The 12,413-nt window shown below is 38.6% G+C and overlaps 1 protein-coding gene across 17 annotated transcripts in view; it reads left to right on the top strand.

The window, feature by feature from the left end:
- Positions 1–12,413, top strand: part of C2CD5 (C2 calcium dependent domain containing 5) — a 101,436-nt gene that overhangs the window by 65,723 nt on the left and 23,300 nt on the right. For all 17 annotated transcript variants that reach the window (XM_080661264.1, XM_080661269.1, XM_080661267.1 and 14 more), the window contains 3 exons: positions 1,181–1,367; positions 7,241–7,405; positions 11,563–11,703. In XM_080661264.1, the coding sequence (XP_080517390.1) occupies positions 1,181–1,367; positions 7,241–7,405; positions 11,563–11,703 (493 nt within the window). The remainder of the gene's footprint in view (positions 1–1,180; positions 1,368–7,240; positions 7,406–11,562; positions 11,704–12,413) is intronic.

A 12,413-nucleotide genomic window follows, 5' to 3' on the forward strand; every position in this document is an offset into this window, starting at 1 on the left:
TTTATTTTCTTCAGCTATTTGATTCTTAAACATAATCTGAGGTTGCCTTGTTTATGTCCCCCGCCTTCCCCCCGCCTCCCCCCCCCCCCCCGCCTCTCTCATTGGTTTATATTCGTGAGAACAAGGGTCTTTGTGAATATAACTGTTAGGGTGGTCAAAGGAGGAACGCACGAGGCCAAAAGGGATAAAGAATTATAATTTATTATTATTACATCTGCTAGCAGAAGGGCTGAGGCCAAAGCAGCATCAGCGGGGCAGAGGAGGGGGAGCAGGATATTTATGTCTCTTGTAAAGGTCAGTCAGAGCAATGGCTTGGATCAAGTGCAGGTGGAGGCCAGGTGGAGGCGGTCACTGGAAACTGGGTGAGGCGGTTTACTGGAAGCCGAAGGCCATTAATCATAAAACCTATAGTGAGAATAACAGGACAATTGCTGGGAGGGGCGAGAGCCCCAAGCAGAGCATAATGGAGCTTCCAGGGAGGGGTGAGAGCCCCAAGCAGAGCATAATGGAGTGCAAGAATGTGCCTAACAACCACGAGAAAGAGGACTTTGTATTTTTTTCATTGATTAGTGCTCGCCACCTAAAAGAGTGCCTGGCACATGATAGATATTCAAGTTTTATATTTTTTATAAACTACGTTTTTATAAGTTTATATTCTTTCAATGAGTAAATTAACTTTTACCTTTGCTGTCCATTCATGATACAATCACATGGAGTTATGAAAGCTAAGATTTAAATTATATTCTCTAGTGATTTTGATCAGTATTTCATATTTAGAGATTAGAGATTTTTTTTGTTTTTGTTTGTTGAAATAGATTTTCAGCAAAAATGTATACAGTGAAAAAAATAGCAAAAAGATTATTGATAAACTTAATTAAGCCTATTTGAAATGAGTAAATGTTTTCTCAAGTACACTCTTAGAAGTTTTAAAAATCGGACATTTCTTTCTTTTTTAAAAATAAATATTTTTAATTTCAGAGAGGAAGGGAGAGGGAGAAAGAGAAACTTTAATGAGAGAGAATCATTGATTGGTTACCTCCTGCACACCCCAATAGGGGAATGAGGTCACAATCCAGGCGTATGCCCTGATCAGAAATCAAACCATGGCCTCCTGGTTCATAGGTCGACGTTCAACCACTGAACTACAGTGGCCAGGCCTGACTACATTATTTTTTAACAGGTTATGTCGCTTAAAAAAGAAAGCACAGGCAGAAGCAAATGCCACAGCTATCAGTAATCTGTTGCCATTTATGGAATATGAAGTCCATACTCAGCTAATGAATAAACTAAAACTCAAAGGAATGAATGCTTTATTTGGACTGAGGATTCAGATCACAGTGGGTGAAAATATGTTGATGGGCTTAGCGGTAAGTTTGCATGTTTTGTTTTTGTTTTTGCAATACCTGTAGTTGTAGTAGATTCTGTTTTAAGTGATTCAAAGAGTCTTTTTAAAAGACTTATCTCAAGAAACTGGCATCAAGACTTTTAAGCGTTGGAGACATAAGAATGAACAGATCTGGTGATAGGCTTTCAAATATTTTATTTTTAATTATAAAATTATTGTTATTTAAAATTAAATTAATAAGTTATCGCATAAAATATTGATTGATTGATATTTATGTTATTATTATATATTTATATTCTGCCCATAACCTCAGTAGTCAGATTTCTAAAAACTATCATGTGCAGCTTGTTTAGTAAGTTGAGCACCATTGTACTGGGCTTTATTATTGTTTATACATTGCTAAAACAGGGCTTTTCCTGTTTGGAATTGTTGAGATTTGGGGCTGGATAACACTTCGTTGTAGCGGATTGTCTCATTCATTGTAGGATAGTTAGCACCATCCCTGGCCTCTGCCGACTAGAAGCTAATAACTTTCCTCCACTGTGACAACAAAAAATGTGTCCAGACATTACCAGATGTCCTTAAGGGGGCAAAATCACTCCTTAAAGGAGGGTGGCAGGGGGGAAGAACTAAAATAATCGTTAGTTTTAATGGAGAAAGTAAAGCAATACCCATGAGACACTGCCTACTATTGGACAGAGAATTATATTTTACTAGAGGCCTGGTGCACAAAATTAGTTAACGGGGGGGCGGGGGTACCCCTCAGCCAAGCCTGCACCCTCTCCAATCCAGGACCCCTCGGGGGATGTCCAACTGCCGGTTTAGGCCCGATCACCCCTAACTGCCCCTCCCACCAACCTGGCTGCCCCTTACTGCCCCCCCTGCTGGCCTGGTTGCCCCCAACTGCCCCCCTCTGCCGGCCTGATTGCCCCTAACTCCCCCACCCCCCGCCATCCTGGTCACCCCCAACTGCCCCCCCCCCCCTACCGGCCTGGTTGTCCCTTACTGCCCTCCTGCCAGCCTGGTCGCCCCTAACTGCCCCCCCGGCTGGCCTGGTCATCCCCAACTGCCCCCCCCGCAGGCCTGGTCGCCCCACGCAGCCTGCTGTTCAGTTGTTTGGTCGTCCCTCACTAACCCCCCTGCTGGCCTGGTCGCCCCACACAGTCTGCTGTTCAGTTGTTTGGTCATCCCTCACTAGTCCCCCTGCTGGCTTTGTCGCCCCACGCAGCCTGCTGTTTGGTCATCCATCCGGTTGTTTAGGTCGTGATGGTCCCTGGTTTTTTATATATTAGGATTATAAATGTAACATCTGTGGTCAGAAGACAGTAGAATATGCAGTAAAATCTGTTTCTAAAGTACCGATAAATTGTGAGGCAGTGAAAAGCTCTTTATCTCAACTTCATGTTTATCTTTGCTTGTTAGAAAACAAGTTCTGTCTAGAAAAGTTGTAATGAGCCTGAGCTGCCTTTATAAATAGCCTGAGATCCAGAGAACTAGTTACCTGTGAAATATATATTGATTAGATGGAATCTGAGCAACAATGCTTATGGAAATGCTCTCATACGCAAGATACTTTGATAGCCAGAATTTTATGTCATTGGTACTTTTAAATTTGGAATTCTCTGCCATCTTTTTGAGACATGCATAGAAATTTTACTTAAGAAATTGATGGAACTTGGATTCTTTTTTTCAGTATGCATTTGTGCATAAAATGATAAATTGTTTCTTGCTTCATCCACTTTTCTATAAGAGCAAATATGGAAATTTCTATATGTAGGATATAATTTTGTAATGATTAATTATGTAATCACAAATTTTAACAATAGGAATTTATAGTGATTAATGAAAGTAATCTGATTTATATTCAAATATTTGATAGTTAGATTAACTTTGGGGAAAAAGTATCCATTATAATCCATTCATCTAAAAACTCGCACACTTAGCCAGGACTTAATATACAAAACTGTAGTTACTGGTGGGCATCTATAGGAACTAAGAACTTGATTTGTATTCAAAGGTTTAAGAAACACTGGGCCAAATGTATCAAACACTTCCTGTGGTTGAACCCCAGGAAACTATTATGTGATCCTGGTATAATTCTTCAATACCTGACTCAAATACTGCCTTTTCTAATTCTTACTAATCTTTTCTTTCTTAGGCTCATGTAGTGACATCATTTATAGCTGTTTGAGATTTGGATCTTTGTATTTTTAGCTTGTGCACTCAAGGTCCCAAGAGTAGCTTCCATGGTAGTTAACCTCTGATGAGTGCTACTGGGTGTCTGGCACTGTGTTATTCCAGAAGAAATGTAATATTATCTTTACTTTGCACGAGGAGAAATGTATGCTGTAATAGGTTGAAACTTGTCCAAAGTGATGTGGTTACATGTACTGGAACTGGGTTTCAAACCCAGGACTGTCTAGTTCTAGAGTCTTTGTGTTCTCAACTATTCTGGGCCATTGCCTCATTAGCCATTGCAGTTAATGTTAGAAGTGGTACAGTAAAGCTTCATGTGGCACAGAGGGTATTCTGAGATTGAGCATCAGAAACTGGGTCATAGGTGCAGTCATGGACACTAATGAACACACCAGGAGGGAGAGCTTCTAAGGATCAGTTTCATCTACTGCCCAGTCTTCATCATAAAGTGTCATACTTTTTGAGAATGGACTTTTATAAAATTGGCAATTGATTAATTTAAAAACCCCACCTCAATTTAAAATACACAAATATCCAGATTTTAAAAATTGTCTTCTCTTTGCCCCATTCTACCCCTTTGATGTGAACAATTTAATGTTAATATGTCTATGTATTTTTTTGCTTTGTTTTTATATAAGCATATTTAAACATATGCACATAGATGTGTGGAGTGTGTGTGTATTTCCCCTAATAGCTTTCTAGTACTAATGGCATATAGTACTGTTACAGAGTCAGAAATTAATAGCCCGTTAATTAAAAATTTAAAGTAAATCTGTATCAAGTAAAGTTTTCCTTCTTTTTTTCTTTATTTTCTTTGATTTTTTTTTTTACAATATACAAAATAAATCTATTACCAGATTGTAGATACAAAATAATTAGCCATTTACATTCAATAACATTAATATTTCAAGAAAAATGATTTTAAATATAATGTTACATGCAATAAACATTTATTTTTGAAGAAAAATGATTTTAAATATAATAATGTTATATGCAATAAACATTAATATTTAAAGAAAAACGATTTTAGCCCTAACTGGTTTGGCTCAGTGGATAGAGTGTTGGCCTGTGGACTGAAGGGTCCCAGGTTTGATTCCGGCCAAGGGCACATGCCCGGGTTGCAGGCTCAGTCCCCAGTGCGGGGTGTGCAGGAGACAGCCAGTCATGATTCTCTCTGATCATTGATGTTTCTATTTCTCTCTCCCTCTCCCTTCCTCTCTGAAATCAATAAAAATATATATGAAAAAAAAAAAAGAAAAACGATTTAAAATATAATACTAGAGGCCCGGTGCATGAAATTCGTGCACTCGGGGGATGGGGTTCCTCAACCTGGCCTGTGCCCTCTCGCAGTCCGGGAGCCCTTGGGGGATGTCTGACTGCTGGCTTTGGGGGGACAGGCCTAAGCCGGCAGTCAGACATCCTTAGCGCTGCTGCGGAGGCAGGAGAGGCTCCTGCTACCGCCACTGTGCTCGCCAGCCATAAGCCCGGCTTCTGGCTGAGTGGCGCTCCCCCTGCGGGATCAGGCTGAAACCGGATCTCTGACATCCCCCAAGGGGTCCCAGGTTGCAAGAGGTGCAGGCCAGGCCAAGGGACCCACTGGTACACGATTGGGAATAGGGAGAGATGTGGAAGGTTGGCCAGCCAGGGAGGGACCACAGGAGGGCTCTGGGGCGTGTTCAGTCCATCTCGCTCAGTCCTGATCAGCCAGACCCCAGCAGCAAGCTAACCTACTAGTCGGAGCATCTTCCCCTTAGTGCACGTCATAGCGACTGGTTGACTGGTCGACTCTCTGCCCCCAGTGGTCAGTGCACGTCATAGTGAGCAGTTGAGTGGCCTTAGCATATCATTAGCATATTATGCTTTGGTTGAATGGCTGACTGGTTAACCAGACACTTAGCATATTAGGCTTTTATTATATAGGATTACATGCACTAAACATTAATATTTCAAGAAAAAAAGATTTTAAATCCTATATAATAGAAGGGTAATATGCAAATTTGCCCTAATGGCAGAACGACTGGGAATAACCGGTCGCTATGTTGCACACTGACCACCAGGGAGCAGGCCTGACTGAGGGACTGTCACCCGAGTGCATGAATTTTCATGCACCGGGCCTCTAGTATAATAATATTACCAAAACTGTACTAACGTAGTATAATATCACAAAAGTTGTAGGCAGTATTAAAAATCTGCAAATTACAGGATTACTTCTATTATATTCTAAAATTTTTTTTTCTTGACTCTTTTTGTTCATCAGTTTATGTTGTTCATTATATTCCACAAATGAGTGAGATCATGTGATATTTATCTTTCTCTGACTACCTTATTTTGCTTAGCATAATGCTCTCCAGGTCCATCCATGCTGTTTTCCTTCTTGATGATTACAGAGGTAGCATGGTTTAGTGAAAAGTTCTTGGGTTTGGAGAAACAGATTCAAGTCCCTTTTTCACATTTATTGACAGTGTGGTCTTGAGTAAGTTCCCTATTCTTTCTGCACTTTAGTATCTTTACTTTCTTTGCAAAGTTTCCCCTTTTTTGCCACAGAAAAGGTCAATTATCTACTCATTGATGAAAAACTTTTAAAAACTTTATATATCCTATATAATAAAAGGGTAATATGCAAATTGACCCTAATAGCAGAACGACCAGGATAACTGCTTGACCAGCACTATGAGGCACACTGAACACCTCTCTGTCCTTTTCCCTGGCCAGCAGGCTCCAATTGACCAATGGCAAACAGAGAACTGGGGTGGATGGCGGCAGGGGGCAGGGCCGGGAAGCGGGCGGAATGGCAGACCTCTCGGTCCCTCCCCCTGGCCGGCAGGATCCTACTGCCTGATGGCAAACAGGGAACCAGGGGTGGTTTTTGGGGGACACGGTGGTGCCAGGCCAAGGCCTCCTCCCCGCTGGTCACTGCACACACAGAGGGTGACCCGTGGTGGGGGCGGGTCCAGCGAGTGGGCGGGAATGGCCAACCTCTCAGTCCCTTCCCCTGGCCGTCATGCTCCTATTGCCCAGTGGCGAATGGGGGACCGGGGGTGGGTGGCGGCGGGGGGTGGGGCTGGCTGCGGGCAGCTGGGGAAGATAGCCCTGATCGCAGGCCAGGCCTAGGGACCGTACCCGTGCACAAATGTCATGCTCTAGGCCTCTAGTGTGTGTGTGTGTGTGTGTGTGTGTGTGTGTGTGTGTGTGTGTATTTTAGAGAGAGAGATAAATATTCATGTGAGAGAGAAGCATCAATTGGTTGCCTCTTGTAGGCCCTTTGACCAGAGGTTGAAACTGCAGCCTGGGTATGTGCCCTGACAGGGAATTGAACCTGTGACCTTTAGGTGCACTGGACGATGCTCAACCAACTGAGCCACACTAGCCAGGGCTACTTTTAACAACTTTTTATCTTTTTTCCCTAAACTTTTTCAAAGCAATTAATTCTTGCAACCATAGGTAAAAATTTTATAGTACAGTTGGGGTATACAGTGAAAAGTAAGTCCTCCTAAACCATCTACCCCAGGTTCTCAACAGAAGCAGCCAACCCCTGTTCCCAGTTATGTTTTGCTGTGCTTGTCCATCTATGTCCTGTGCATCCATTGATGCTAATTATCTTTCTCCTTCTGGGCAAAGACCACATTCCTAAAAATGAAAACTTAAGGGCTGTTGGCCTACAGATATTTTTAAAGATTATTTCCCCATTATTTTTACAAGTCGGCCACAGGTGTATATTTAGCAGCATTACCAACGCCTGGTGGAATTCAGATTGCTGGGAAGACTCCTAATGATGGCTCCTACGAACAGCATGTATCTCATATGCAAAAGAAGATAAATGACACGATCGCTAAGAATAAAGAGTTATATGAAATAAATCCTCCAGTAAGTAAACTAAGTCTATTTTGTGAATATATAAGTTATTGTTTAGCTGTTAGTATATTTTTAGGTTATCTTATTTTGGACATTAAAGACTTTTTTCACTGTTCAGATATGTTCTCCTCATTACTCATTCTTTTCCCTCCCTTTACACCTATGCTTAAATGTCTCACTCTGACCACCCTATTTAAGAATTGTAACTCTCTTACTAATTTTTGGTACTTCCTATCCCCCTTTCTGATCTATTGTTTGTTACTGCCAGTAGAATCTTGCTCTATCAGTACTGTATCCCTAATGCCTAGAACAGTTCCTTCTGGCATTTTTTTTTATAAATACTTATTGAATAGTTAAATAGCTTAAAATCTTTTTTTTTTTAATAAAAAGAAAGATTGCTTACCAATGGTAAAGTGTGAAAGAATGGAGATTTTTTTAGTTTGGCGTTTTTCTTACATTTTTTCTACCAGTCATTTCCATAGTCAGTCTTTTCACCAACTTTGCAATCGGTATCACAATGCCTCCTACTCTACAGATATCTTATAGATTTAATCTGAATTGAAATACAGATGTCTTATAGATTTAATCTGAATTGAAATATGTGTTGAAGTAGGAGTGAAACTGTTTTTATAAGCCTCTGATGATGAAATATTTCTGTAAAAGGTGTTTGGATAACATTTTTATTATTATATTTTATATATGCTATTGAATTTTGGTTAGTCTACTGGAACAGTACATCTGAATTCCTGCTTCAAACTTATAGCTTTCTAGCAAAGTTATTAAGCTGGGAGGAATTTTAAGGACATGACTAGAGTTACACAGTTCAGTGTGGTAGACACTGGTCACATGTGGCTATTAAGCACTTGATATGTGGCTAGTCTGAATTGAGATGTGTTGTTGGTATAAAATGTACCAGTACACTGGATTTTGAAGATTTAGTAAGTGAAAAAGAATGTAAAATATCTTATGGATTCTTTTTATATTGATTACATGTTTCATTTGTATCTTTTTATATTATTACCTATGAAGCTTGCTTTATATTTCTATTGAGCAGTGTTGATATAGAGTTTCTTTAAATTCACTGAAAATGTTAACGTGTTAATATATTTACTTACATAGCCTTCGTAAAAACTTTCTGCAAAATGCTTTTTGACTGCTTGTTTGCTGTAATTAGTTTTCTTTTATAATTATATTTTGATATTTAAACATCTACTAGTAGTATTTATTCCTGTTGGGAAGAATGATTTGCAAAGATATATGTGAGGATTCCATATATGAATTGTAATGCTATGAGCTGAACTTTCACGTAACAGTATTTATCAACCCTACTTCCATCCTCACCTCCCACAGGACCTGCCTCTTTCATTGTGTTTCTCTTGTACCTGTATTTGCTTCTGTCATGGTTCCTGTTACATTTTAGTGCACTTAGTTTTACATGTCTCTCTTCCTTTACTGTAATAAAAGCCCCTTGAAGACAGAGACATATTTAGAGAATGTGAATTAAGTTACTTTATCTATTCAATAAATATTTATGAGCTACTGTTTAGTATTGCATTTTAGAGGAGGGAGTAAATCTTTCTTTTTAAAATATGTTTTTATTGATTTTTTTAGAGAGAGAGGGAGGGAGAGGGATAGACAGAAACATCGATGAAAGACAAACATGGATCGGCTGCCTCATGCACGCCCCCTACTGGGGATCAAGCCTGCAACTTGAGCATGTACTCTGACCAGGAATCAACCGGGGACTTCTTGCTTCATGGGTCGATGCTCAACAACTGAGTCACACTGGCTGGGTGGGAACAAATCTTTTACGAATTTAAAAATTTCGGCATATATGGATTTCATATGTTGAATATGACTGTATTTCTACAAAAGGACTAATCAATTTATGAGTATTCTACTATGGCTTTCCTTATTTCAATTCTTGGTACATTCTGGTCTTTTAGCTTAACCTCTCAGAATTTGTTTGAAAATGTCAGTGTACAAGGCCACTACTCATATTAGTTTTGTGTTTTCAGTTTTCTAAAACTGTATGCCCACCCTGAAAATGTGGATCAGTGTTCCATATCTTAGAAAGGTAGCCCCAGCTGAAGTTGTAGGGAGCAGTTATAGGGTTAAGCCTCAGACTGACCTGCTGGCAAAGCCCTCTTAGCATAATTAAGCTTGATCTTGTGACTGCTCCCTAGGCCTTTCCTGGGTACCTAATGGGCTGTGGGAGGTGCAGAAAGTGCTGCCAAAACAAGTGAAACTTATAAGAACATTGTAAATTACCTTGTTTGCCTCTGATTATAAAATAAAGCATCGGCTTGCAGTCTGGATCTGTTCTGTGGTCTCAGTCACTCACAGAAGATCCACTAGACCCAGCTTATTCTCTTTGTCTGTCTTTTCTTCATCCTTCGCCGGCCCTCTCTCAGGCTCGCCGAACCCTTGGCTGTGCTGGCATGGCACAGAAGTGAGTGCTGTTGTTTAATTTTTTTTCTCAATACCTTGAGAAACTTTTAAAAAATTTATTAAATTGATTGGGGTGACATTGGTCAGCATGAACATATATAGGTTTCATGTGTGGATTTCTATATTATAAGATCTGTGTATTGCACCGTGTGCTCACCACTCAAGTCAAATCTCCTGTCACCTCATATTAGGACCCCCTTCTGCTCCCAACCCCTTCCCTCTGGCTGTTTGTGTTCCCAAGTTTCAGTTTTATATCCCACATCTTACTGAAATTATATGGTTCTTAGTTTTTTCCGTCTTATTTCACTTAGCATAATGTTCTCAAGATCCATCTATGTTGCTAAGAAAAACATTTGTAATGCAAAGGTGTAGTACCACTTGAGATAACTCAGTCAACCAGAGTATCAAAATGAGGTGCAAAGCTTTTATTTGGAATTAACAGCACCAGTGGTGAAACGTCATTATGAATATAAGATATATTCAATTTCAGATAGTTACATTTATTTCATCCATGATACAATAAAGAGAGGCATAACTAAATTTTAAACTACTATAAAATTATAAAATGAAGGATAGTTTCAATATTGCATTCAGGGTCAAAAGAACTGATCTAGACAAGTTCATCACTTACTAGTTTGCAAAAACCCAGGCAAACTACTCTGCTTCTGAACTGCATCTCTTTCTCATTTTGTATTCATTATAATAGGCACCCTGTCAAATTTATATAGGGCAGGTTAATTTGGAGTGCAAGCAAAATAAATGGATGTGAAAGTACTCCATAGATAGCTGTGTTATGAAACTGTGGTGGTAATCTTATGTAACCTATGCGCTAGTGATGAACATTTAAAATTAGCCTTTTGAAAAGCTTTTTCTTATAACTTCCTTTTTTTAAAAAAAAAAGATGTGTCTGTGGCACTAATAATAAGCTGTGTCTTTTGCATTTGTGCTCACATATCCACATTCTCCTGATAATCCTTGTTGCCAACAGATATTTAGAACCTCTGGTTAGCTCTGATATTTGGCTATGTAATAGGAAAAAGCTGATTAAACCATACAGGATTGCACCTTACACTGACCTCAAAAAGATCATTATTGTAACTACCAAAGTTTATTTAGCTTAATAAGTAGTAAAGCAAATACATGTGTAATATGTGCACTATGTATACATACATACATACATCTATTATATTCCTCATTTTACTGTGTTGAGCTATGAAAAATTACCACGGGTAAAGAAAAGATATAAAGAGTAGAATCATATTTAGGGGCACAAATCTTTAATTCTTTGTGGACTGTTAGGATTTTTAAATGCTGTGCAGAAAATACCTTCTAAGCTGGAAGGACTGCCAGTTCCCTACTCATTGTAGTTTTCTCTCCCTGCAGTAGATGTCAGTAATGCCTTGCCATGTCTGTTTTTGAATTAGCCTGCTGTTATCAATTAAAGAAAATATCCGTCTTGACTATAAAAAGTTAGTCATGAAGTTTATAATTAAATATACACTTTAAATATTTTTTGTAGACTTCCCCCAAAGGTAGTTGCCTGTAATTATAAAAATTTAAAACCAAACTAAAGTATGCAAATATCAAATCATTGTGTTATACACCTGAAACTAATATAATGTTATACGTCAATTATACCTCAATTAAAAAAAAAAAAGAAAAAACTGAAAATTATGGTCTTGTGTAATATAAAGCAATTATATATATATATTTTTTAGGAGATATCTGAAGAGATTATAGGATCACCCATTCCAGAACCTCGACAACGCTCAAGACTCTTAAGATCTCAATCAGAAAGTTCTGATGAAGTTGCAGAATTGGACCTTTCACATGGGAAAAAAGATGCTTTTGTTTTGGAGGTATTATTGCATTGGAGTAATTTCTTAAAGTTTTTAGATGTGTAATTTTACAATCATACTTGATATGATTCTTTTGTATATTACAAGTGATACAAATATAAAAAATATAATATGTAAATATTACAATAAACCTGAGAATTTCAGAACTTAGTAATATATTTTTGTTCAATACCAGAAGACCAATAACAATAATGCAGGTGGTTCTAGAAAAATTTATGTATGGGTTGAAATAAAATTAAAATAATATTAACTCTTGGAGCTATTTATTGTAAACTTGAATGAATTTAAATAAGAAATTAATGTGCTATTTTTTCCACTTACTAGAATTCCCTGCTTTATATGTTGTAACATTTTACTATAATTATAACATTTTTACATGTAATAATATGGGCACTGTGAATTCTGAATGTAGTGTATTCTTGTTGAATTCAGAAGATATCATTGAACTTTCATTATAAAAATGTACTCAGAACTAGCTTTTCTGGATGATAAATGTGGTACAAAAGGTTCAGGGAGCCTCCTCTCTCACAAATTTGCTCCCCCTGCCCTCTCTAGAATGGTTAGCTTTGAAAGAGATAGATTCCTTTGAAATTGAAGGAAAGGAAAATAAATGAGGATGTTCAGAAATGTCCTGGTAAGGTACCTGTTGAAAGAAAAAGTCAGGTGCCCTTGATCTCAGTGAAGCAGGAAGCTGACGGTAGAATTGTATT

Source organism: Plecotus auritus, assembly GCF_963455305.1.
Source record: "Plecotus auritus genome assembly, chromosome: 3".
NCBI lineage: Eukaryota > Metazoa > Chordata > Mammalia > Chiroptera > Vespertilionidae > Plecotus > Plecotus auritus.